The sequence below is a fragment of the Sapajus apella genome, unplaced genomic scaffold, assembly GCF_009761245.1.
Source record: "Sapajus apella isolate SASKATOON/1434 unplaced genomic scaffold, GSC_monkey_1.0 scaffold36, whole genome shotgun sequence".
Lineage (NCBI taxonomy): Eukaryota > Metazoa > Chordata > Mammalia > Primates > Cebidae > Sapajus > Sapajus apella.
In genome coordinates, this window is record NW_022436976.1 from 18,765,738 (window position 1) to 18,792,170 (window position 26,433).

The window sequence follows — 26,433 nt, forward strand, 5'->3', positions numbered from 1 at the left end:
GAAGATAGTTGAGACATTACTTATCACACTGCAATCTGTTCTAGAGCCATGCTGGGTATTGGCTTTCCTTCCATCCTCCTTCCTCACTCCCACCCTCCTTTCAGTAAATGTTTATTGGGTACTTACCATGTGGCAGACATTGTATTTGCCCCATCCTAGTTATTTCACATACGGGGGTCTCCCAGCTGCCTGGCCCTCTTTTAAAGCCAATCAGCAGGCAAGGGTCTGAGTAACTGTAGCTCACTGCAAAATCTTGATAGGATAAGGAATTAATGTTTTCCTAGGGCTGAAGAGCTATTGCTGACTATTTCAAGCAACTAATGAGGGGTACTGGCTGCCACACACCCCTGGGCATTAATTAGTGCCAGGAAAAGGATAGACAGCCCTCAAGTTAACACAGTGCTTGGCAAAGGGGTCTAAGCAGTAGAGCAGAATGACCAAGAGTATGGCCTGAGATACCTGGGTTTGAATTAAATTCTGCCTCTTATCAGCTCTATGACCTTGGGGCATAATTATGAACTTGCTGGATCTCAGATTTTCTCTTTTGCAAAATAGAGATAATGATACTTATCTAACAGAGCTGCCACGAGTTCCTAGCCTCCACTGTTCCCACAGAAATATCAAGGTGTAGGGTAGGTCTGTGTAGGCATCTGTAATTTGGGAACCATACTGAACCTAAGCACTTGACTCATAATTGATTCATATCTACAAATTCAAATTCAGAATGCCCTTACCTTGCTTCATGTTTCTTTTTCATATTCTTCTGTTATTATTTTGTTGTTGTTTTTGGTTGTTTTTTTGAGACTGGGTCTTGCTCTATTGCACAGGCCGCAGTGCAGTGGAGCTCACTGCAGCCTCTATCTCCTGTGCTCAGTGGATCCTCCCACCTCAGCCCCCCGAGTAGCTGGGACTACAGGTGCACACCAGCACGCCCATCTAATTTTTGTATTTTTTGTTGAAACGGGGTTTTGGCTTGTTGTGCAGGCTGGTGTCAAACTCCTGGACTCAAGCAATCTGCTTGCCTTGCCGTCCTAAAATGCTGGGATTACAAGGTGTGAGCCACTGTGCCTAGCCACTTCGTGTTTCTTTACGACACTTCACCACCACCTGACTTTTCTTGTTATTTTGTTTGCTGTTTTTCTGCCCCGTCTATCTAGAATGGAAGCTCCATGAAGATAGGGGCTTTGCTCATTGTTTTTACTGCTGATTCCCCAGCACTCAGAACAGTGCCTCGCATACAGGAGTTGCTTAATGAATATTAAATAAATGAAGGTGCAAAGAATATCAATACAACCTACAAAAGTTCTTATACTATTCCTGCCTATTTCTGTGCAAGGAGAGAAATGGTCTGTCAGTGGCCAATGGTGAAATAGTCATTCCTAAAATTTTTAACTCGAAATTTCTATTTAGAGTTATGCTCACCCATTGTACAATCAGATCTCAATTTTTTATAACTAAAACATCTAGGCAAGCTCATCAATACAATAACAGTCATGCTAACAACCAATGGGAGCTGGTTTGTATAAAAGAGCAGAGACTCCAGGATATTGAAAGAAAAGGATTTGAAGTTTAGTCTGTCACTTAGCAGCTCTGTGACCTTGAAAAGATTTCTCAACCACTCTAAGTTTCAGTTTCCTCATTACAAAATAGATGCATAACACTTATCTCATGGGCTGCTTTGAAAATTGAAGATGTCTACAAAACTGCTAGCACATGATAGGTAAATATTTTGTTTTGAAAGAACTTTTTGAGTCTTGAGCCCTAGCAGCTATTAAAATAAAAATGTGACTGGGTGCAGTGGCTCATGCCTGTAATCCCAGCAGTTTGGGAGGCCTAGGCAAGGGATCACCTGAGGTCAGAAGTTCAAGACCAGCCTGGCTAACAGGTACAAACTCATCCCTACAAAAATACAAAAAGTAACCAGGCATGATAGCAGTTGCCTGTAATCCTAGCTACTCAGGAAGCTGAGGCAGGAGAATCACTTGAACCTCAGAACCAGTCAGCTGAGAACACGCCATTGCACTCCATCCAGCCTGGGCGACAGAGCGAGTCTCCATCAATCAATAAATAAATAGATAAATAAATATTTTAAAAATGTATTCAACCTATTGCAAAAGCTGGAAAAATCCATCTAAGTTACCTCTCAAATTCCGTTTTAAGCAGATCTTTGTAGTTTGTCTATTATTTTCCTATGGAAGGCATAAGGCGTATCTTATTATCCAGAAATTTAACACATGTGTTTTTTCAGTATGATAGGTTAAAATGGGCAATTACTAAAAGACTACTCAAAAACCTAAGTGGTATTTTCTTACCAGAAGTAAGGTGTCTTGTAGAGATGGAAGAAACTAGAAGTCCAGAATTCCATGTGTCATGTTGGAGTGATTTTGGTGTGACCTGAGGAACTTAAACCAAAAGGAAAGATTGTCAATTTCTTATATTTTGCACTCAGCTTGCCAAATTTCCCAACAGAGTTTCTTCCCTTGTTCAGAGATAACTAAAGCAAACCAATAACTTTAATGGGCTTGAAGGGAGGAATAGAAGCAATGGCCTTCGAGTGTGTGTCTTTTCTTCTTTTTATTTAATTGGATAAATCTCAAAGGAAGAAACACTGCAAAGGCAATTAAAAACTACCCAGATTATAAAACTTCAAGATGTGTCCACTAATTTTATGAAGCTTCAAGGTGGCAAATACCAAGGAGCTTTATTTCACTGAGTGAGAAAAATGCATGATAACTGATCTCTATTTGATTCCTTGCAATTGATGGTGCAATAAGGTTCAGATTTCCTTGAAGGTCTCCAAGATGTGTTACTTTTGCCTTTGCACAATCTTTGGGATGCTGCTCATCTCCTCATAAGAAACTTAATTTTGGTTAGCAGACACTTTGGTGTTGTAACACAGGGGTGGGATGTCACCAATGACTTCTCTCTGCTCTTTTCCTGCTGGCAAAGATCCTGGCAGCCTGGTCTAGGTATAAAGGCTGTCAGGACACTGCTAATGAATGCTTCTCACCAGGGAGGGGTGAGCAACCTTGGCACCTAACTTTCAGTCTGAACTCAAAGGTGTCCTGGTGCAGCCTTGCTGGTCTCCTCCTTCCTGACAATTAAAAGCTGACAGAAGCGACTTCAAGGACACAATTCTCCCAAATGGCAGAAGACATTTCTGAAGATGGTTCTAAGCCTTGGATCCCTGAGAGTGCTTCAAGCCCTGTGTATTCCGTCATTCTTATTTCAGTGCTCAAATTCTTCTTTTAAAAAAATTACTTTGGGGGCAGGGAGAAATCACAACTTAAGGCATCCTTAACGGTCACTGAGATATCACAGACTTGTATAATGAGCCATGTGGCCATGTGACGGTCTTTGAGAAAAGAATCCCATATTCTCAATTAAAACGTTCCTATGGGGCTTCAGAAAGTTTTGAAAAACTCTAGTCTGGCCAGGCACAGTGGCTCACACCTGTAATCCCAGCACTTGGGAGGCTGAGGCAAGGGGATCACTTGAGGCCAGGAGCTGAGACCAGCAAAGTCTTTTTCTGGGTATATGGTTACATCAAACTCTGAGGGAACAAGGTTATGCCCTGACGGCCCATAGTCAGGTTTATTCATCTAAAGCGGTATCTCTATAGGCCACCTTCATTTGCAGGGAGCTCACACGGGACTCTGCATCTATATTAGCCTGCAATCCCAGCTACGCAGGAGGCTGAGGCAGGAGAATCACTTGAACCCGGGAGACAAAAGTTGCAGTGAGCAGAGACTGCGCCATTGCACTCCAGCCTGGGTGACAGAGTAAGATTCCATCTCAAAAAAAAAAAAAGAAATTTTAAGAATAAAAATATTACATTAAAAGGTAACACAATTTTCAATTTGGCAAAATCATGGGCTTATAGCATATGTTGCTATAGTATTTTTGTTTTCACTTTTATTATATTAAAATTAGCATTTTTAATTTAAAAGTAATGTATGGTGCTGTTGGCTTTTAATACAGGTTAATGTAATTCTGTTGTATAAACTACAGGTGGTTATTTGGCAATGAAACTTCAGTTATTAATTTGTATTATATAAAAACAATATTCATATCCCACTAGGGCTTTGGTAGCTCTAACAGGGAACAAATACAATCTTCCTTTAGAGTCTATTTATTATCATAGTTTCAAATCAACCAGGTGCATTGAATTAAAGTCATTTATAAGCGGTGCCTAATTCTCAGAGGGAAATTTCACAAAGAATCAGATATCTAAAATAATACAATTTATAAACAAAATTGTCAGAGAAGAAATCAAGCCAATGTTAGGCACGGGACTGAAACGAAGCTATGTAGATTATATTCTTCATGGAATACTGCCACCACGTGGCTAGGTCATTTCTTTTAAAATTATACTTAACATCTTTCATTGGAAAGCAATAATTAGAGTACGGAAAAATTTTCAGCAGGAGAAATAAAGAGGAGAAAAAAGAACCATCCCTAATCCCATCTTTTAAATCCACCTGCTATTAGTGTTTTATGGTATTTGCAAGTATTTTACCATACAAAAGCATTCGCAAGCCCAGAATCTCACACACACATGCACGCATACACGCAAAGATGCAGCCTTTATGACTGGAAACTGTTTTTTATACCAGTTCTGTCATCAGCATATTGCCTAAATTGCTAGGGAAAAACTCATATTTTATTTAGTGTTTGTGGTGTTAACGTCCATAATAAGACAGTTCTGTCCTTGCAACAGAATGTTAACGTATGCCTATTAATCTCACAGGATATACTTGAATATACTTAAAAAATTCAAATTATCTTTAATTTGCGAAGCATTTTTACATAACTTATACACACTGACATCAAACTGTAGTCTTACAAGAAGACAATGTGCCTGTGGAAATTTAGAGTGGTTTCAAACAAGAAATAGAGTTTCTTATTTTTGGACCAAATTTAAAGCATAACAACCATATTTTATGGCCTACCAAAACACCAGGCTAGTGTAATCAAATCCACTCAAATGACCTGGTTTAAGTAATAACGTATTCCATCTGTATTTTAGGGATGATGCCAAATCATCACCTCAGCTCTTCTCGCTGTATCAACTGTATTGGTCTATTTTCACGCTGCTAGGAAGGCATAATCAAAACTGGGAAGTTTTTTTCTTTTTGAGACAGAGTCTCCCTCTGTTGCCCAGGGTAGAGTGCGGTGGCATGATCTTGGCTCACTGCAACCTCTGCCTCCTGGGTTCTAGCAATTCTCCTGTCTCAACCTCCCAAGTAGCTGGGACTACAGGCACATGCCATCACACCTGGCTAATTTTTTTTGTATTTTTAGTAGAGACGGGGTTTCACTATATTGGTCAAGCTGGTCTCAAACTCCTGACCTCAGGTGATCCACCTGTCTTGGCCTCCCAAAGTGCTGGGATTACAGGTGTGAGCCACCACACCTGGCCAAAACTGGGAAATTGGTAAAGAAAAGAGGTTTAATTGACTCACAGTTCCACATGTCTGGAGAGGCCTCAAGAAATTTACCATCACGACAGATGGAGAAACAGGCACGTTTACATGACGACAGGCCAGAGAAGTGCTGAGCAAAGGGGTAAAAGCCCCTTATAAAGCCATTGTATCTCACGAGAACTACCACAAGAACAGCATGGGTGTAACTGCCCCCATGATTCAATCACCTCCCATGACTCAGGGGATTATGGGAACTACAATTCAAGATGAGATTTGGGTGGAGACACAGCCAAACCATATCATCGACCATGGGGCAAAGTATGTTTTGTCATCCTTTTAAAGTGACCATGTAATGAGTATTATGTCGCAGGTAACATGCTAAACTTTACATGGTTTCTCTCATTTAATCCTCACAACAACCCAATCATTCAGACAATATTACTGTCCTCATTATACGGATAAGGAAAAAACAAAAGAGTAGAAAGGATAAATAACTTGCTCAAAGTCCTAGGTAGAGGGTGAAGAGTAGAAATTCCCATCCAGTTCTGACATGTAGTTTGTGCTGGTCACTGATCTCATTAATAACCTCACATCCACAGCAGGATGGCTTGGGGTGGGCAGCAGAGTCAGCCCTGCAAACAGCCTCTCCCAGGATGAGACTTAGCATTGCTCTACTGAGGGCTCGCCATGGTGTGTTGGGGCTGCCAGGCCGTGTGGGACTCTGGACCCCACAAGCCCTACAGTGCTGACCCATTTAGCACTGATGCTTTGAATCTTCTAGCATAGTTATTTTCTTCTTAAAACCAACTACTTTCCTTTACTACACAAGCAGTATATGCTAGTTACAGGATGCTTGAAAAGTATAGAAGGGTATGGAGAAGAGAATACAATTTCATATTTGCTTATAAACTAGAAATGATTATTTAAAAAAATATGTTAGCAGTCTTTTTTGTATGTCAGTAGCCTAGTGGAGATTATATTCTTTAGTAAATATTTTGTCTTATCTTTCTTATTAAAAAAATATATTTTTTGAGACAGAGTCTCACTTCATCACCCAGGCTAGAGTGCAGTGGTATGATCTTGGCTCACGGTAACCTCTGCCTCCTGGGCTCAAGCTATCCTCCAGCCTCAGCCTCCTGGGTAGCGAGAATTACAGGTGCATGCAACCACACCCAGCTAATTTTTGTATTTTTAGTAGAGATGAAGTCCTGCCATGTTGGCCAGGCTGGTCTGGAACTCCTGACCTCAAGTGATCTGCTTGCCTCAGCCTCCCAAAGTGCTGGAATGACAGGTGTGAGCCACCACACCCGGCCGTATTCAATATTATTCAATAAAAATTTCCTCATTTAATTAATAATTGTTCAAAACATCATGCTACGGTTACTTAATATTTCATCATGTTTTACTGTATTTATTTAATCATACCCCTATTGAGAAACTGTATAGCTTGATGGTTTCAAACACCAACCGTAGATTCAAACAAAACTCAGTCCAAGTCCTGGCTCTTCTAGATGGAGTTCCATGGCCCTGGGCAAGTTGCTTAACCTCTCAGTGACTGTTTCTTCATTTGTAAAATCAGATAAAAGCAGTGAGGTCATGAAGTTTGATGAGATAGTTCATATCAAGCACTTAGTGCCATGTTTTACACAAATAAAACCTTAATAAGCATTAGTTATTGCTATTGTTGAACTTATAGACTGGTTCCAAATTCTTACTTTATAATTAGGTTTTGGATGTATATCATTGTACATAAATTTCCTTTCCATATCTCTGATTATTTCTTAAGGCCAGATCTCTACAAGAGGAATTACTGAACTAAAGAGTACAGATATCGCTAAGGTTTCTTTATTTACTTTGCACTGGCCAATGTTGGTGTCAAAGCCACACTAACCAAGGCCTGACGCATAAAGGCTTTGATCAGAACAGACACATGGACTTTTCTGGACCTCTATTTCAGAAGGTTCTAGATATTCAAGAAAGAGAAGTCTTATTAAAGGAAACAAAGAATGTGGTTTTTTTTAATCATTGGATGCCTGCCCCCGCCCTCCCTCCTATTTTTCTTAAATCACAAATACCTCCTTTTCGTTTCTGTCTGTCTAATCTCCTTTTAATAATTCAGCTGTTTCGCAGCATTTAAGTGCCATTTCCCCAAACCAGGCCAGTTAAGCTCTGTGGTCAGAATTCAACATTATCAAGCCAAGGGTAAAGAGCTGACTATGTCAATTAGCAAGGCAAAAACAAGGCCGCACATATCAAATAGGCACCAGAAGCCCAGGGCGGAGCAAACCATGTGTCAGAACAAACTCATTACCACACCTCGAAAAACAAGTTAAGCGATGAATCGTTCAGTGGATTACAGTGTCAGCGGTGTATATAAGGGTAGCAGGGTGCATATAGACATATTCAAGGGATTATCTTCCTTCTTATATTCCTAGGCTATAGGTACTTGGTACATAGGGAGAAGAAGGTAAGAAATCTACCTATGGCAATTAAATTATTAACAAGAAAGACTAAGAGGAGGAAAAGTCAAAAAGCAGTAGCCACCCAGGAAATTTTCCTAAGTGACAAGGACCATACAGAGATGGCCTGATGTTAAAGTGTAGCAAAACTCTATATGCAAGAATGGGCAGCTTCCAAGTCTACACAGTGGTCAAAAGATTTCTCAGAAGTACAACCTTGTGGCCAGGAGTGGTGTCTCATGCCTGTAATCCCAGCATTTTGGGAGGCCAAGGTGGGTGGATCACGAGGTCAGGAGTTCAAGACAAGCCTGGCCAAAATAGTGAAAACCCGTCTTTATATAAAAATACAAAAAAAAAAAAAAAATTAGCTGGGTATGGTGGTACATGCCTGTGATCCCAGCTACTCAGGAGGCTGTGGCAGAGAATTGCTTGAACCCAGAAGGCAGAGGTCGCAGTGAGCTGAGATCATACCATTGTACACCCGCCTGAGTGACAGAATGAGACTTTGTCTCACACACACACAAAAAAAGAAGTATGACCTTGCTCTCCAAGCATAGCATGTCCCAGTCTGAATAGGTGAGCGGACATTTGTCATGTTTTAGTTGCCCAGCACTAGGATATACTTCTTTGTGGGCATCCTCAAAAAGCCAAGAGGCAAGTAGGGCTACAAGCGAATGGCCTCAGCCTCAGCAACCAGATGCCCCCTCCCCTAAAATTCAGGCTGTGAATGTAGATGGGGTGACACAGGTCTTCAGGAAACCACTTCGAATCCAATGTGGTCACAGTAGCTGTATCAAGGGTCCAGTGACAGCGGCACCAGAGCAGGCAGTGGCAGTGATCACAGTATCGGCCTAAATTCTAGGAGCTCCTGGATGGCTGAACACATGGAGGTATTACACACCTGGAAAACACATGGAATCTCCATGTCCCTTCCCATGCCTTGCCCTCTGCATCTCTTCTATCCGGCTGTTTGTCTGTATTCTTTGTAATGCTGTTTATCATAAACCAGGAATCATAAGCATTTCCCCAAGTTCTGTGGGGCATCCTAGCAAACTGATCAAACCTAACAAAAGGTCATGGAAATCTCAGTTTATATCAGATGGATGTATAGGTAACCATCTATACTTGAGACTGGCACCTGAGGCGGGAGTTGCAAGATCTGGCACTGTGTGTAGGCAGATAGCGCCAGAGTGTATTGAATTAGAGGACACCCAGTTGGTGTCCCCCAAAGAATCTTCCAGAGAATTCGTTGCTAAGGGGGAGAAATCCCCACACACATGTTGGTAACCAGAGCTCACAGAATTGACCTGTGTTGTGAAAATACTATATAGCAGGAGGAATTGAGTTCCTTCTTTCTACTCAGGGAATTGAGAGGTAGCGGCTATCCTAGTTTATACGAGTGGACCCAGTAAAATCACAGAAGTTCTTATAAGCAGAAGGGAGGGTGAGAGTCAGAGAAAGAGATCGGAAGACACTGTGCTTCTGGCTTTGAAAATGGAGGATGGAGCCGCGAGCTGTGGAAGGCAGGCAGCCTCTAGAATCCAGAAAAGGCAATGAAACGGATTCTGTCCTGGAGCCTCCAGAAGGAACATAACCCTGTTGACACCTTGGTTTCAACCCAGTGATTGTGATTTTGGATTTCTTACCTCCAGAACTGTAAGATAATAAATTTGTATTGTTTTAAGCTATCAAGTTTGTGATGATTTGTGACAATAATAATAGGAAACTAATATAGAAGATGATGACTTCATGAAAAAACATTATCTTAGGCTGGGTGCAGTGGCTAATGCCTGTAAGCCCAATACTTTGGGAGGCCAAGGTGGGCAGATTGCTTGAGTCCAAGAGTTCAAGACCAACTTGACAAACATGGTGAAACCCCATCTCTACAAAAATAATAATAATAATACAAAAATTATCCAGGCATGGTGGTGTATGCCTGTAGTTCCAGCTACTTGGGATGCCAAGGTGAGAGAATTGTTTGACCCCAGAAGGTTGAGGCTGCCATGAGCTGAGATCACACCACTGCACTCCAGCCTGGGTGAGAGAGAGAGGAGAGAGGAGAGAGAGAGAAAGAAAAAGAGGGAGGGAGGGAGGGAAGGGAAGGAAAAGGAAAAAAGAGGAAGGAGGAAGGAAGGAAGGAAGGAAGGAAAGCAGGAAGGAAGGAGAGCATAATCTTTGTTCTGTACTAATAGATTGCAAACCTCAGGGAGATTATGAAACTCTTCTGAATTATTTCCTATTCTGCAGAAACTTGGTGGTTTAATAGAGGAACGACCTGAAGAAGATTAAATGAACCCAAATGAAAAGTCTAAAGTGGTTATTATTTCAAGAAATACTGTGTCTGTTAACATGGGTTAGTAGCCAAGAGTCTACAAGTTCAGAACCCATCTCTATGTGGACGATGCACAAAATCTCTAATTACAAATAATAAAATTTTTGAACAATACATTCTGTGTGGCATAATCTAATTTGCATTATATTTAATAGCACCTATATTTAGTTCCATTGACATAATATTTGCTTTTTCTCCTTTAGTCACTTAAAACCTGAAAAATTAATGAGCATTGTAAAGGAGTCATTGGTAGTGCAACAACAAATACTGTTTTGTGAGAAAGCAAAATGTTGTTTAATGTCTTGCTCATACTTGCCTTCCTCTGGAAATTGTCAAAAAAATAATAATATGATTTCTCTGGGAAAGTTTTCCATGGCAAGCAGCAATTCAAGCAAATTAGTCATCATGAAATGTGACTCCCCTTCCCTCGGGCCTCTTAACTTGTTATTAAAGGGATTATATAACTGCATCTTTTCTTCATTAAAAAGGGATCTGTATTACAGTGCGGAATTGAAAAAGACTCCTGGCTAGCCATTGTTGTTTCACTGTTTTTAAGTCAGCAGTAGCAAATTTCGAGAACTGACTTATACGTTTTCATGGCTGGTTTTCTACACTGACAAATCGTCTTTTTCCCTTTGAGACTCTTTCCACATAGCTGAAAACCCCAGAATGACAATGGCTATCAAGGTTGGTGAGTCAAAAGCTCTAACTTCAGCAGCTCTCTAGGGTTCTCATAATCTCAGCTGAAACCTCACATCCAGAGAGGAGGTGGGTTCTAGGCAGAAGAGGGTCATGTGTGATGTGATGGTTAATTAGGACAACAGTCTGTATGCTGGGCTTCTGGGGGTTCCTGTGGTTCTCAGGTGGGCTGGGGTGATCAATGACTCCGGAGAAATAGGAAGCAGAGAGATGACCAGATAGTACTAGAGATAATGGCCTAAGATTCTCACATGCCTACCCTTTTCTGTCCCTCAAACCGCTACAACTAAGGAGATGGTGATACAGACAGGAGACAGGGAAATACTGAGTAGACAAGGCTGGCTCCCCAGCAAAGGTCCCACCCTCAAGCCTGGAAACCCACAGCCTTAAATAGAAGCAGGCATTCTTGTTTTCATACCCAAAAGTTGTCTTTTCGCTGCTATGCCCTGCTATCCTGCACCCACATAAGCCCTAGACCCCAGGTTCTACAAGCAGACAAGGAGATAAATAGAAGAGCAGAAGAATGGCAGGACAGCTTGGTAGAGAAGGAGAGAAGAAAAGGAGCATCTGTATGCTGAGAGAAGTTTGGCTAGGGACAGTCGGAGAGGAAATCAGCTACTGGATGGCCAAACTCCAGGGGAAGATCATTTTCCCACTCTATCCCCCTTCCAGCTCCCTATCCATTCCACTGAAAGCCACCTCCACCACTCAACAAAACCCCTGCATTCATCTTTCAAATCCATGTGCAATCTGATGCTTCCTGGACACCAGACAAGGACCTGGGTACCAAGAAGGCACTGAGCCCGTTAACACTTAAGCTGTCTGTGGACAGCAAAGCTAAAATAGTTCACTGTAACACACTCCCATTTGGGCTCTGGGAGCTGCAGGCATTCACCCTAGATGCTACCATGGGGCCAGAGTCCCAAGGTGCTTACCCCAGCTCCTGCACCTGCACGTCTATATGCGTCCCCTCCCATAAGGGGTTTTGAGATGGTGCCTTCGCGGAATAGATGAGCCTCACCCCTGTCACATGTCATACAAATCAGGGAACTCTATCATTTCAATGGCTTGGGCAATCAGATCCACACTGCCTTTCTGTCCACATTTTCTGCCCATTCCCTATGTTGTCTTTTGTGATGACACTTCACCCTCTTAAAGAATGTGTCTGACCTCTCCAGCAATGGTTACACTTCACTGCAGAAGTATCACTTGGCAAAGGGCTCAGGAATCTATACTTTAAGAAGTGCCTAAGCATTCAGGCCAGGCGCAGTGGCTCATGCTTATAATCCCAGCACTTTGGGAGGCCAATGAGAAGGAATCACTTGAGGTCAGGAGTTCAAGACCAGCCTGGCCAACATGATGAAATCCTGTCTCTACTAAAAATACAAAAAAAAAAAAAAAAAAAAAAAGCCAGGTGTGGTGGCTCATGTCTGTAGTCCCGGCTACTCAAGAGGTTAAGGTAGTAGAATCACTTGAAACCAGGAGGCAGAGGTTGCAGTGAGCTGAGATGGTACACTGCACTCCAGCCTGGGACAGAGCAAGACTGTCTCAAAAAAATAAAAGTAGCCAAGCATTCTTAACGTAGATTGTCCACAGGCCATACTAAGAGAAACAGTGCTTTCTAGACAGTCCAGAACTAGCTGGTAAAACACATGATGAATTGCCCATGATGGTCCTGTCTTGGCCAAGGTCATCTTTTTTTTTTTAACCTACTCTTTATCCTCATCTCAGACTGCCTATCTTACCTGAAACCTCCTGTAGTACTACAGTTTCATTCTCATCACCTACCCCAAATTTGCTTCCACATCTTGTATTCATGCCAAAGTAGAAATAGTCAATAGCATCTTCTGGTTCTATTCTCACGTGTTTGCATTTCCATAACAAACACTGCATTAGAAATTAGCTCTGTTGGCATAGTTTCATTACTAGCTAATGTGTAGAGAATGACTTTGTTTGGAGAGCTGATGCAGGACCCATCTAGGTCTCTTAGGCAGGAGACTAGCAGAGCTATAAATAACATGGGTGCTGGAATCCCACAGCCTGAGTTAGACCCTGGATCTACCATTTACCAGCCTTGTAATGTTGGGCAAAACTGCTTGGGCTATATGGCCTTCATCTGTGCAATTGGGATAACAATTATACTCCTTTTATAGAGCTGCAGAGATAAATAAAGAATAATCCATATGTAAAATGCTTATCAAAATGCCCAACACCTAGTCGGCATCCAATAAATCTTGGCTGCTATTATTTATTATCCTGAAGTCACCCTGGGATTCAGTCTGTTAATTGGCCTCTTGCTATTATACCAGATAGATTAAATAAGTGGGTATTCTGGAGGACTGATTTTCTTTCTCAATATAAGGCTTTCTTTGTTCTATTAAAGTCTAAATATTCTAAGTAAGAAAAAGAGAATAGGTCACTTAAACTTTATTGTAAGTGAATTGGTTTGATTCGTTTTTAAGACCAGGTTTTTAATGGCCAAGCAAGGCCCTATTCAGAGGGAAAGCGATAGAAAAGAATAGGAATGCTGAGGCTGCAGGACAAGCCATACCCATTTTAGGATCTGCCTCTGGTCTTAGCTGGGCAGAATTTTGCAAACACATTATATTGAGATGAATCCATTCAGTAATAAACATGTCAGAATTTTAAAGAATCGCTCAGGAAACTCCTGCTTGGAGGAAGCATTATTGCCTGGGCTCTGTTTCTTCATAAATAAACCTTTGAGTGCTGGGAAAGTTTGGCTGGCCAAGAAAACCTCATTATCAAACAAGTTGTTTAAATAAAGAATTACAGAAACTATGTCATTTTATTGTGAGGCAATTCACAGTTTGGCTGTGAAATCTGATTCTTACTGCTTTTATTTACATCTTTATGTATGATGCAATGTAGTTTATAGAATTATGCTTGATTTTTACTGTGTCTTCTCTAGAATTAAATTTCTCCAAGGCAGAGACTTTTGTCTCCTTTGTTCATTGAGGTTCTGCAGGCATCTAAAAATGCCTGCCACATGGTAGAGGCTAAATGAGCATTTTGTGAATGACTGTCTTTTCATAGATACCTTTTAAAAAAGCCATCAGTACTAAAGATTTGCTAAAAAGCAGTTCGGCAGCATACATTAGCATCCTAAAATGTGCTTCGCTCTTGATGTAATAATACTTCTTTAGAACTAAAGAAATAAAGGGCATTTATATACAAAGCTATGCAAAGAAGTTTATTGATAATGGATAAAATGGAAATCACTTAGACGTTATTTAGGTAGGAAAAGGCCTAAATAAATTACAGTACACACATAAACAAGAATGGTGTGCAGCCATGAAATAGGTTTTTAAAACTTCAACAAGGTAGATTAAGTAAGAAAATCAGGATATAAAATAGTATATACGCTACAGCCCCAATCATTAAAAAAAAATGCATAGGAAAAAACTAGTATTAAAGTAAATAAGTGCAAATAGTGGGTATTTTTAGGTTCATACTACAATAACTTACATTGCTTTTACATACACACAAAATATACATTTTCAAAGAGATTTAATATTAACACTTTCCCTAACACACTTTTACTGCTTCTCATTTAATGTGTCTTAGAAGGGAATTTGTACTAAGAGAACAGTCTGTGGTTTCTCTTAGCTAACATATTAAACTTCAATAAATCCAAGTTTTCAGGGATACTTAATTTTAACTGGTATTTTTGTCCCTGAAGTGATTTTTCTCCTTAGGAAACAGACTTCAAATTTAAACTGTTAAAGGGTAGCTATGGTGTTCCTATTCCTTTCTAACTGAAGCTTAAGACCTTTATCTTTAATTAATTAATTAATTAATTATTATTTGAGATGAAGTCACTCTATTGCCCAGGCTGGAGTGCAGTGGCACAATCTTGGCTCACTGCAACCTCCGCGTCTTGAGTTCAAGAGATTCTCCTGCCTCAGTCTCCTGAGTAGCTGGGACTACAAGCACCCACCGCCATGCTCAGCTAATTTTTGTAATTTTAGTAGAGATAGGGTTTCACCATGTTGGCCAGGGTGGTCTCGAACTCCTGACCTCAGGTGATCAGCCTGCCTTGGCCTCCCAAAGTGCTGGGATTATAGGTGTGAGCCACTGCACCCAGCCAAGACTTTTATCTTTAAAGAAGAACATTTGTAGTCTTATACTTAGAATACTTAGGTAAGCTGTTCCTCCACTTTGCTGAAATTAAAGAATGAAATTGCTGCGGGACGGTGGGGAAAATATACAATATTCTGAGCCAGAGATTAAGAGTCTCATACTCTACCAACTGAGCTAGCCAGGAAGTTCAATATTTTGAATAAGAAAACTTTTATTGTAGTTTAGGTGCCATTACCCACTAGTAATGTGCTATTTAGCAAGTCATGCCAAGATTCCTCATTTGTAAAGTAGTGCTAATTACACTACCAAATGTGGTTGATGTCAAGTCAAGCAAGCAAGCTTATACATAGTAGTACTTTGAAAATGATAAATGGTAGTTATCAATTTGCATAATCTTGCTAGGCAATTATAGACTTCATTAAAAATAATTTGGTTATCAACTAAATTCTGACTACGTATTATAAAATGGCATCTGAAGTCCTAAGAATTGTTAACAGTATCAATTTGACAGAACACCTTAAATTAAAAACTAACTTTTAAAAAAGAGAACTGATACTGAGTATTGAAAATAATTCCTCGGCTGGGCACGGTGGCTCACACCTGTAATCCCAGCACTTTGGGATGGCAAGGCAGGTGGATCACGTGAGGTCTCCAGCCTGGCCAATATAGTGAAACCTCATTTCTATTAAAAATACAAAAATCAGCCAGGCGTGGTGGTGGGCACCTGTAATCCCAGCTACTCAGGAGGCTGAGGCAGGAGAATCTCTTGAACCTGGGAGGTGGAGATTGCAGTGAGCCGAGATCACACCACTGCATTCCAGGTTGGGCAAAAGAGTGAGACTGTCTCACACACACACACACACAAACCAAAAAAAAAAAAAAAAAAAAAAAACAATAAGAAAGTAGAAAGAAAAAAGAAGAAGAAAATGATTCCCTAATACATTGTTTATTTTTATATTTTAAAATTTAATTTCTATTTTTTAAAAAAATATAGAAGCAGAGTCTCACTATATTGCCCAGACTGGGTTTGAACTCCTAGGCTCAAACAATCTACCTGCCTCCATTTCTCAATGTGCTGGGATTACAGGCATGAGCCACTGCACCTGGCTGAAGTATTTCTAAGATTTGGGCAGTAGAGGCACCAAAGAGCTTTGCAGCTAGTCATGCTCTTTGCTCCTCTACTAATTTAGCAACCACAATATTTATAATATATATCAAAGTGCTTTGAAAACATAAAACGCAATGCCACAATGTTATAATAATGTGCTATTCATACTGTGAATATAATAAAGTCCTTCAGTTCCAAAAAGAAAATGTTAAATCTAGAGTATGAACTACTGACAGTAGGGAGACATCTTTAGGTTAATGGGGCCATTAGGAGTATCATAATTAGAATAGATTCATTTTATTATTTGCTTCAACTGAAGTCTATTTGGCTAAGATGTTATTGAATGACATGAGTAAATGAATATTAAATTAATAATATTAGAAGTAGGAGAATACCTAAAGATAAACAATAGATCAGCTAAATCCTATTGATGAGAATTAATTAATTCTGTGTTTAAGAGTTTTAACTTTCTGATTGCTTTGCGTATAGTAGATAACATTTATTAATATGATTTGATTTGTGTCTCTTTTAGGGGAATATATTTTATTATAGTGGTCTAAAGAATGTAACGTAATTCTTAAAAATATTTTCAGAGATGGGGTCTTACTTGTCTAGGCTGGAGCACAGTGGCGAGATCTCAGTTCACTGCAACCTCCGTCTTCGGGGTTCAAGCCATTCTCCTGCCTCAGCCTCCTGAATAGCTGGGATTATAGGCATGTGCCACCATGCCTAGCTAATTTTCGTATTTTCAATAGAGATGGGATTTCACCATGTTGGCCAGGCTGGTCTTGAACTCATGAGCTCAAGTGATCCAACCGCCTCCACCTCCCAAAGTGTTGAGATTACAGGTTTGAGCCACCACATCCAGATATTTTTCAAAACAAGTTCTTAGCTTATTGTATGCCTCACAATTGCCCAGGATGTCACCCAGGCTGGAGTTCAGTGGCATGAACATGGTTTACTGCAGTCTCAACCTCCCAGGTTCAAGTGATCCTCCTGCCTCAGCTAGCATGGTGGAGCGCATCTGTAGTCTCAGCCACTTGGGAGGCTGAGGCAGGGGGATTGCTTGAGCCCAGGAGTTAGAGGCTTCAGTGAGCTATGACTGAAGCCTGTTTAGATCAATAATTCTTCTTGCAGTCCCCAAGTAGCTGGGACTATGGGCATGGGTCACCATGCCTGTCTAATAATTTACATTGCATTTTTTGTAGAGATGGGGTCTCCCTATCTTGCCCAGTCTGGTTTCAAGCTCCTGGGCTCAAGCAACCTTCCTGCCTTGGCCTCCCAAAGTTCTGGGATTACAGGTGTAAGCCACAACACCCAGCCTCTCAGGTGGTTTTTATGCCCAGGAATGTTTGAGAACCACTATGTAAATTATAGCAAACCTTAAGAAAATCAAAGCAAAATGACAATTTAAATGTCATCACCTGCCCTAGAATAGTTATGTCAATTTTGGTGAACATTAAAGAGAAAAAAAAAACTGTAGCTTTATTTTGTATTTGGTTTAAACTTATTATTTATTTTGAGACCAAGTCTCGCTCTCTTGCCCAGGCTGGAGTGTAGTGGTGCAATCTCAGTTCACTGCAACCTCTGCTTCTCAGGTTCCGGCGATTCTCCTGCCTCAGCCTCCAGAGTAGCTGGAATTACAGGCACCTACCACTACACCCAGCTAATTTTTGTATTTTTAGTAGAGACAGAGTTTCACCATGTCAGCCGAGGAGGTCTCAAACTCCCGACCTAAGGTGATCTGTCTGCCTAGGCGCCCCAAAGTCCTGGGATTACAGGTGTGAGCCACCACACCTGGCTGTTTTAAATTTCTTAGGAGACAGGGTCTTGCTCTGTCCTCCAGGCTAGAGAGCAGTGGGATGATCATAGCTCACTGCAGCATCAAACTCCTGGGCTCAAGTGATTCTCAGCTTCCCAAGGAGCTAGGACTACAAATGCATAAATAATTAGCCTGCATTCCACCCAGGCTAATTATTATTATTATTATTATTGTTTTTGTATAGACTAGGGTCTCACTAGCCTAGGCTGATCTCAAACTCCTGGGCTAAAGCAATCTTCTTGCCTTGGCCTCCCAAAGTGTTGGGATTATAGGTGCGAGCCACTGTGCTCAGAAGAAAAGATATATAAAGAAAAGACCAAGAGAATAAAATATATAAATACACTCACCTGTTTCAGGTGTTTTATGGAAAACCGGAGAACTCCAAGACTGCCAGTATCTTTTGCCTGTTTCTTGACATCTCACTTGAAATACGTACTTAATGTTTGGCTCCAAGTAGAATTCTGACTGCTGCACATATGTAAAATTAGTGTCAAATTCTTTAACCTAAAATTGATGGATAGCAATAATAAAATATGGTGTGCTTTAAAAACAATTATTTTATTTAGCAGAAATGTATGGAGCACCTATTATGTTCCAAGCTCTCTTCTAGACCCCAGGAAAACAAAGTATACTTTATGTAAAACATGGCTGTAAATAATCAAATACTGTCTCAAACATTAGAAGTGAAATACAGACTGTTTTTTTGGAGACAAAGTCTCACTTTGTCCCCCACGCTGGAGTGCAATGGTGCCATCTCGGCTCACTGCAACCTCCACCTCCCAAGGTTCAAGTGATTCTCCTGCCTTACCCTCCTGACCAGCTGGGATTACAGGCATGTACCACCACACCTGGCTAATTTTTTGTATTTTTAGGAAAGATGGGTTTCACCATGTTGGCCATGCTGGTCTTGAATTTTTGACTTCAAGCGATCCGCCTGCCTCGGACTCCCAAAGTGCTGGGATTACAGGCATGAGCCACCATGCCCAGTCCACATTGCTTTATGTTTGACAACTCTGTAAAATCTCAAGAAAGTCCAAATGTAATATTATATATATTTGTGTGTGTGTGTATATTTATGTGTGTATACATATACACACACACACATAAATATATAAAAATATAAATATACAATATATATCTATTTTAGATAGGGTCCCACTCTGTTGCCCAGGCTTGAGTGCAGTGGCTTGATCACAGCTCACTGCAACCTTCACCTCCTCCTGGGCTCAAGCGATCCTCCATCAGCCTCCCAAGTAGCTGGGACTACAGGCATGTACTACCATGCTTGGATAATTATTTAATTTTCTTGTAGAGACAGGGTCTCGTTATATTGCACAGGCTAGTCTCCTGGGCTCAAGTGATCCTTCCACTTTGGCCTCCCAAAGCATTGGGATTACAGGTGTAAGCCACCACAGCCAGCCTTAATTTGGGAATATATTCTTAATTTTGGAATATATTCTTTTAATGGGGTGGGGAAATGGGGACCTGATAGAAACTGTTTGAATTCCCCTCTACCCTGCAGCTGGATATTTAGATCAATAATTCTTCCAGAATGATGAAATAATTTTACTCGCTAATGACTTTTAGAAAAAAATACCTATAAGCTAAGCTGTAAATTTGTCCTCATTGCAGGTTTTTGCAGATTCTAAAAGGCCCAATAATATATGTGTGTATGTATCAGAGAAAAATTAAACTATTAAGAATGTTGAACTGAGAAATTCAATGGAAGATAAAATAGCTGAGGAATAAACACAAAAATCTTTTTTCCCTGGAGAAAAAAGATTTTGTACCCTGCTATAAAACATAATGAAAAATGAGCCCCAAACAAGCTGTTTCAGTTGGCAGAAAGAAACCAAGGCATTTGTACAGCATCTTTAGCATGTTCTAGTAAGTAATTTACTGGAAAAACTGAAGCATGATTGAAAGGCAGACATAAAATATGTCAATAGTCTAGAAACCCATTTATGCAACAACTAGGTGAAGGCAGTTATCAGGTACTCATGAAAGTTAGAACGAGTGAGATTAAAAAAAAAAAAAAAAGAACAAGCTTTCAAACTCATTCAGGTATACTTCCATTTAAAACCCAATCTTAACATCAATCTTTAAAACTTGCAATGCACTGAAAATATTTGTTTGGGGGATGTCATCTGCCCTAGAATAGTTTTGTCTATTGAGACATGGCTTATGGAAACTCTGAATGATAGCTTTCAAACTGAATGAAAGATACCATTCATTCAGAGTTTCCATAAGCCATGTCTCTATTCATGGCCCTGGAAATTTTCTGCAATGTTAATATAACTGGCGGGTGTCTGAGGTCTCCTGGGATCTAGATAAATTTTACTTACTGTGCCAAAGATTTGACTTTCAAATGTACTCTGCTTCATATTAGTGTCTCTTGTAAGGAAGCTGTTATTCTCCAACATGTTTCTTACCATTACATTTATAGATAAGTCCTCTTGAAGGAAAGAAATACCCTATAGTCAGAATTCGGAAATAGTAAGAAGAATCTTATGGAACTGTTATCAGCTCTTTAAACCATAAGGCAGACCAGGTGACTGCTGATGGTTCTGCAGGTACAAGCTGATGCCTCAGGATGACATCTTCAGAGGCTAAAATGAATGTTGAAAGAGCTGGACTTAACTGAGTGCCTCTGTAAAGAATATAATTTCAAGAGTGCAAGAAATTTTGAAATAAGTTCATTCTGCTTAGAGCCTCAATTCTGAAAGTTGGGGGTCATTGAAACTTCATGTTCATCAGTTTGAGACCTCTCTTTTCTTAGGCTAAATATAAGTTCCTGGGAGCATCCTTGGGTGGAGGGAAGAAGAATCTCCAACCTAGTTAGAGTTCTATAATTTCTACTTTCCCCAACCATCAATCTGGGACATGGTGCAGGATGAGAGGGTCCTCGGTAACCCACCAGTGTCTAAATTCTTGGTTTCTCACTTTACCCTACCCTGCAATCTCCCCCTCTTTCTGCCCAAATAATTTTCATCCAGTGTTTGGTAGAGGAGGGAAATGAGGTGGTGACTGGGAAACTTATTTGTGACTACTCAAACATTCTTCCAATTTTCTGTCTTATACCAACCCTCAGACTTGGAATGCCAAAGCCAAGGATTTGTCTTTGCTATCTGTATGCTGTTCTGTCAGCCCTTCCAGGAAAATAAATACTTGGTTTTGTGCAGCCTAAAAATGGTTTTCTCATTTTTAAATGGTTGAAAGAAAAATTTTAAAAGATGACTTCAGGATGCATGGAAAGTATGTGAAATTCAGATTTCAGTGTCCAAAAATGAAATTTTATTGGAACAGACTATGCCCATTCATTTCCATAATTGTCTATGACTGCTTTCATGCTACACACACAGAGTTGAGTCGTTGAGACAGAAATCTTATGTTCTGCAAAGCCTAAAATGTTTACAATTTGTCCCTTGAATAAAAAGTTTGCTGAGACCCTGGGCTAGGTAATTAATGAGTCACCAATAATCCACTTACTTGAACATATATCTAAGATTTCCCTGCCCGCCTCTGTTACTAAAGTTGGTCACCATTAAAGACAAATAATCATAGTAATAGCTAATGTTTCAAAATTTATCTGCATGAACTTGACATTATAAAAATCAATGTAGATGCAAAAAATAATCATGGCACATCCTTGCCTTCCATTTTATAGTTAAAGGGTAGAGAAATAGAAGTGCAAACAGGCAAGTATATACAATGTAGCAAATGCCTCTGAAATAGAGTTTAGGAAGTAGGTGTGGATTGCTGTTGGCAACTGGGAGCTCTGAACTGAATTTGAGGGACCTGGGAGACAGTCCATAAAGATACCAACAAATCGCTAGAAATGTAGGTCTGACTTTCATGGGAGTTGGGAGGGCTCCAAGTTCTAGCCTACATACAAGGGTAGCTGAGGCCTTGGCAGCAGGTGAAAGGAGTAAGAAAGAGGGCAGTGAGGTGGTAGGTATGAAGGGAATGTCAGCGTTCAGGGAATTGGCAGAAAAAAATAATTTATAGAGGAAAGGGCAGCCAGAAATATTGATAGAAGACTAAGAAATTCTTGAAATTGGAAAACCGAGAGGAGAGACATTTTCAGGACAAGGTCAACAGCGTCAAATGCTAGAGAAGGATGAAGACGGCCAAGGCTCTTGGCCTTTGTTGTTTGGAAAGATGCTACCATCTTCCTCTCCTCACACGAACCGGTTCCAGCAGCAGGGAGAGAGCCTTCATTACATTTTGAAGTGGATTGCAATAATGCCCAGGTCATTTCCCTGTCCTATGTCCTTGGCCTTTACCATGTAGCTTTGAATATCCTCCCGTTCTGGCTCTGGTCTGTCCATGTGGCTTGCTTTGAGGCAACTGACATCAGTGAGCCCGATATAAGCAGAGGATTGAAAGATGCTGGAGAGATTGGGCTTAGGTGCTCTTGTCATCTGCCATCACCATAAGGACATACCCAGGCTGGCCTTTTGATGGCAGAAAGAGGACCTAGAGACATGTAGAGAAGAGCTCATGCAAAGACATAGGAGTGAGCCAGCTGAGCTGCAAACACATGCCCAATCCCAGCTAAGCTCAACCTAGACCAGCTGGACCCACTGACAGTGAGAAATAAACGTTTATTGCTGCTGTGTTTGTGGCAGTTTGTTATACATTATTGCAGCAGTTGATAGCCGATATACCAATCCCTCTTATTTCATGTAAATAGGAGTATGCAATAGACTAGAAAAGTGTTTAGAAAATAGAAAGGAATTATATTACCAGTGTCTCTGAAGAAGTTTTCAGAAGCCAACTGTTTTCTGGGTGAAACTCTTGTTCTCTGCTCCCCCTGATGGTGCTACATAGGCTGTCTTGGTAACAGGTACCTTTGAGCTCACTTTTCAAAACCTTCCCTTTATCAGAAGTGGCAAATGGAACTGAAAGAATATTTGTTATCTCATATAGTCTTCATAACAATCCTTTGTGATTGGTAGCATCTCCATTATATAAATAGCGAAATAGAGTTGAAAGAGGTCAAGCCGGATTTTTTTGAACTTACACCGTCAGTAACTAAGTGCCTCTCACAGACTCTACATCACTTTAGGGACTCAACAGATATTTAGAAAATCAAAAGACAGGTTTCAAACCAATTTTGAAAAGCTGGTTATATTTCGTAATCAAGATTATATAGTAGGTGGCTTTTCTCTGAGATGCTGATATTCTTTCTTTTTACAGAGATGGGGGTCTCCCTGTATTGTCCAGGCTGCCGTGCAGTGGCTATTCCCAGGTGCGATCATAGGGCATTACAGCCTCAAAGCCCCGGCTCAAGTGACCTTCATGCCTCAGTCTCTCAGGTAGTTGAATACAGGCTTCTGCCACCACTCCCAGCTGAGATTTATTTTCTTCTTGCCATCTCTGAGCCTTTACTAAAATCTTTATAAATTCCAACCTGGTCTAAGCTAGACTGCTAGGGAATTCAGAAGGGAGAGAGAGGTAAATGAGGTGGAAGCATGTTTGTAAATGTTCTCCAAGAGGCCGTTTTGTCTCCAGAGACAAAATCTGAAGCTTTGACCTGGAACCATCTCTCAAGAGATAAATATAGTCACGTGTCACTTAATGACAGGGATACATAATGAGAAATGCATCGTTAAACGATTTCATCATTATACGAACATCACAGATTGTAATTACACAAACCTAGGTGGTACAGCCTACTACACATCTAGGCTATATGGTGTAGCCTATTGCGTCCAGGCTACAAACCTATAAAGCATGTTACTGTGGTGACTCCTACAGGTGATTGTAATATATATCACTAGGTGACAGAAATTTGTCAGCTGCATGATAACCTTATGGGACCAACATCACGTATGCCATCCATCATTGATCATTGCCTGAAACAGGGACCACTGTGTGGCACATATTCTCCTTGCCTCATCAGCCTGATTCCCTTAGGTACCTCACAGTCTGTGTATACCTTAGTTAAAGGGGCTGAAAAGCACCCTCAAGGCTGTGAGGTTCAAGTGGATTCCTTTGCTCTACTATCCCTGCTGCAATTACTCTCTTCCGGGCTCCTAGTTAACTTCTTACATCACTGGGTCCCCTTTCCCCAACGACTATATGAGGTAAGTGCTTATCCTATCCCCATGTTATATATGGGAATAATGAGGGGCAGAGAAGATAAGAAACTTGCTCAACATTGCATGACTAGGCTGGGTGCAGTGGCTCATGCCTGTAATCCCAGCACTATTGGGAGGCTGAGGCAGGCAGATCACCTGAGGTCAGAAGCTCGAGATCGGCCTGGCCAACATGGTGAAACCCCATCTCTACTAAAAATACAAAAATTAGCCAGGCGTGGTGGTGGCACCTGTAATCCCAGCTATTAGGGAGGCTGAGTCACGAGAATCACTTGAACCTGGTAAGAGGAGGTTGCAGTGAGCCGAGATCATGCCTGCACTCCAGCCTGGGTGACACACTGAGACTCTGTCTTAAAAAAAAAAAAAAAAACTGCATGACTTGACCAAGAGCAGTGGCTCATGCCTGTAATACCAGCACTTTGAGCACTTTGGGAGGTTGAGGCGGGACAGTTGCTTGAGCTCAGGAGTTTGAGACCTTGAGACCAGCCTGGGAAACATGGCACACCCTATCTCGACAAAATTTTTTTTTTTAATTTGGCTGGGCATGGTGGCACTTTCCTGTGGCCCCAGCTACTTGGCACCTGAGGCAGGAGGATTGCTTGTGTCCAGGAGGTCAAGGCTGCAAGTGAGCTGAGATCCCACCACTGCATTCCAGCCTGGGTGGCAGAGCAAGACCTTATCTCAAAAGAAAAAGAAAAAAAAAGACTGCATGACTAGAAAGTAGCAGAGCCAGGCTTTGAACTCTAGAGCCTGTACTCTTAGACGCAAGGCTTTCCTGCTGCTTTGAAGTAAACCCCCCACCTCCAGCAACATCTGATGGAGGCAGTGCCACCACGGAGCTGAAGTGGAAGAAGAGATCTGTAATCTTTGGTATCCTCCCACTCCTCTTGACTCTGACTTTCCTGTCTTCCCACAGAGAGGCAAAGACAACACTTCATGCATGACCCAGATGAAATCGGCAGTAGCAAATGTAAACAAAGCTTCATTCTGGCTATAGTGACTTGGCTTGAGTAATCTGGATAGAAATGGTAATTCACCTTTTCTGTGATAGTGGTTGAGTTTAAAAGAAGCATGGTAGATTGACTGAGGGAGTCATGAGTTTAAAAATATATTTTTAAAAAATCATGGTGGAGGAGACAGAACCTGGCTTTGGATTGAAATCTGTCTTTTCATTTTCTAATTATTTATCTGGTCTTTAAAGTGATGTAGAGTCTGTGAAAGGCACTTAGCTACTGATGGTGCAAGTTCAAAAAAATCTGGCCTGACCTCTTTCAAACTCTTTTCCCTATTTATATAATGGAGGTAATACTACCTATCACAAAGGATTGTCAGAATGATTGTATGAGATAACTATGCTTTCAGCTCCATTTGCCACTTCTGATAAAGGGAAGGTTTTGAAAAGTGAGCTCAAAGGTACCTGTTACAAAGATGGCCTATGCAGCACCACCAGGGGGAGCAGAGAACAAGCGTTTCACCCAGAAAACAGTTGGCTTCTGAAAACTTCTTCAGAGACACTGATAATATAGTTATTTTCTATTTTGTAAATATTTTTCTAGTCTATTACATATTCCTATTTACATGCAGTAAGAGAGGTTTTTTTGGGGGGTTGGGGGAGACAAAGTCTTGCTTTGTCACCCAGGCTGGAATGCAGTGGTGCAATCTTGGCTCACTGCAACCTCCGCTTCCCAGGTTCAAGCAATTCTCCTGCCTCAGCCTCCTGAGTAGCTGGGATTACAGGTGCACACACCACACTCAGCTAAGGTTTTTGTATTTTCAGTAGAGACAGAGTTTCACCATGTTGGCCAGGCTGGTCTTGAACCCCTGAACTCAGGTGTTCCTTCCTCCTCGGCCTCCCAAAGTGCTGGGATTACAGGCATGAGCCACTGCACCCAGGCTAAGGAACTCAGTATTCTTTAATATCATTCTATGACTGTGATGCTATACAAAGGACCCCAGGTGTCTTATTAGAATAAAACTCCATTAAGTCAGAATCTAAAAATTGAGAATTTGTGTTGTTTTGAAATGTATCTAAATTCCGCATATGCAAAAGGAATTCAGCAGAATCTTCACTTGTATATCGATCAAATAATGCAAAACATGGATCCCATTTAAGTGTAATGCAAACGACTGTAAAGTTCACATTTATGATTTTAGTGTACAAAGGTAAACAAGTTGACATAAGGAATTATTTTTAACAAGTAATTTTTAGGGTATATAATAAAATTAGTAAAGCCGGGTGCGGTGGCTCACGCCTGTAATCCCAGCACTTTGGGAGGCCAAGGCGGGTGGATCACGAGGTCAAGAGATCGAGACCATCCTGGTCAACACGGTGAAACCCCGTCTCTACTAAAACTACAAAAAATTAGCTGGGCATGGTGGCGC

At 40.9% G+C, this 26,433-nt stretch overlaps 1 protein-coding gene across 1 annotated transcript in view; it reads right to left on the reverse strand.

The window, feature by feature from the left end:
• The window catches only part of IL23R (interleukin 23 receptor), a 76,596-nt gene that overhangs the window by 12,571 nt on the left and 37,592 nt on the right, over positions 1 to 26,433 (reverse strand). Inside the window, exons 7-8 of the mRNA XM_032296645.1 lie at positions 18,295 to 18,451; positions 2,313 to 2,402 (exon numbers count right to left, since the gene is read on the reverse strand). Of these exons, the coding sequence (XP_032152536.1) occupies positions 2,313 to 2,402; positions 18,295 to 18,451 (247 nt within the window). The remainder of the gene's footprint in view (positions 1 to 2,312; positions 2,403 to 18,294; positions 18,452 to 26,433) is intronic.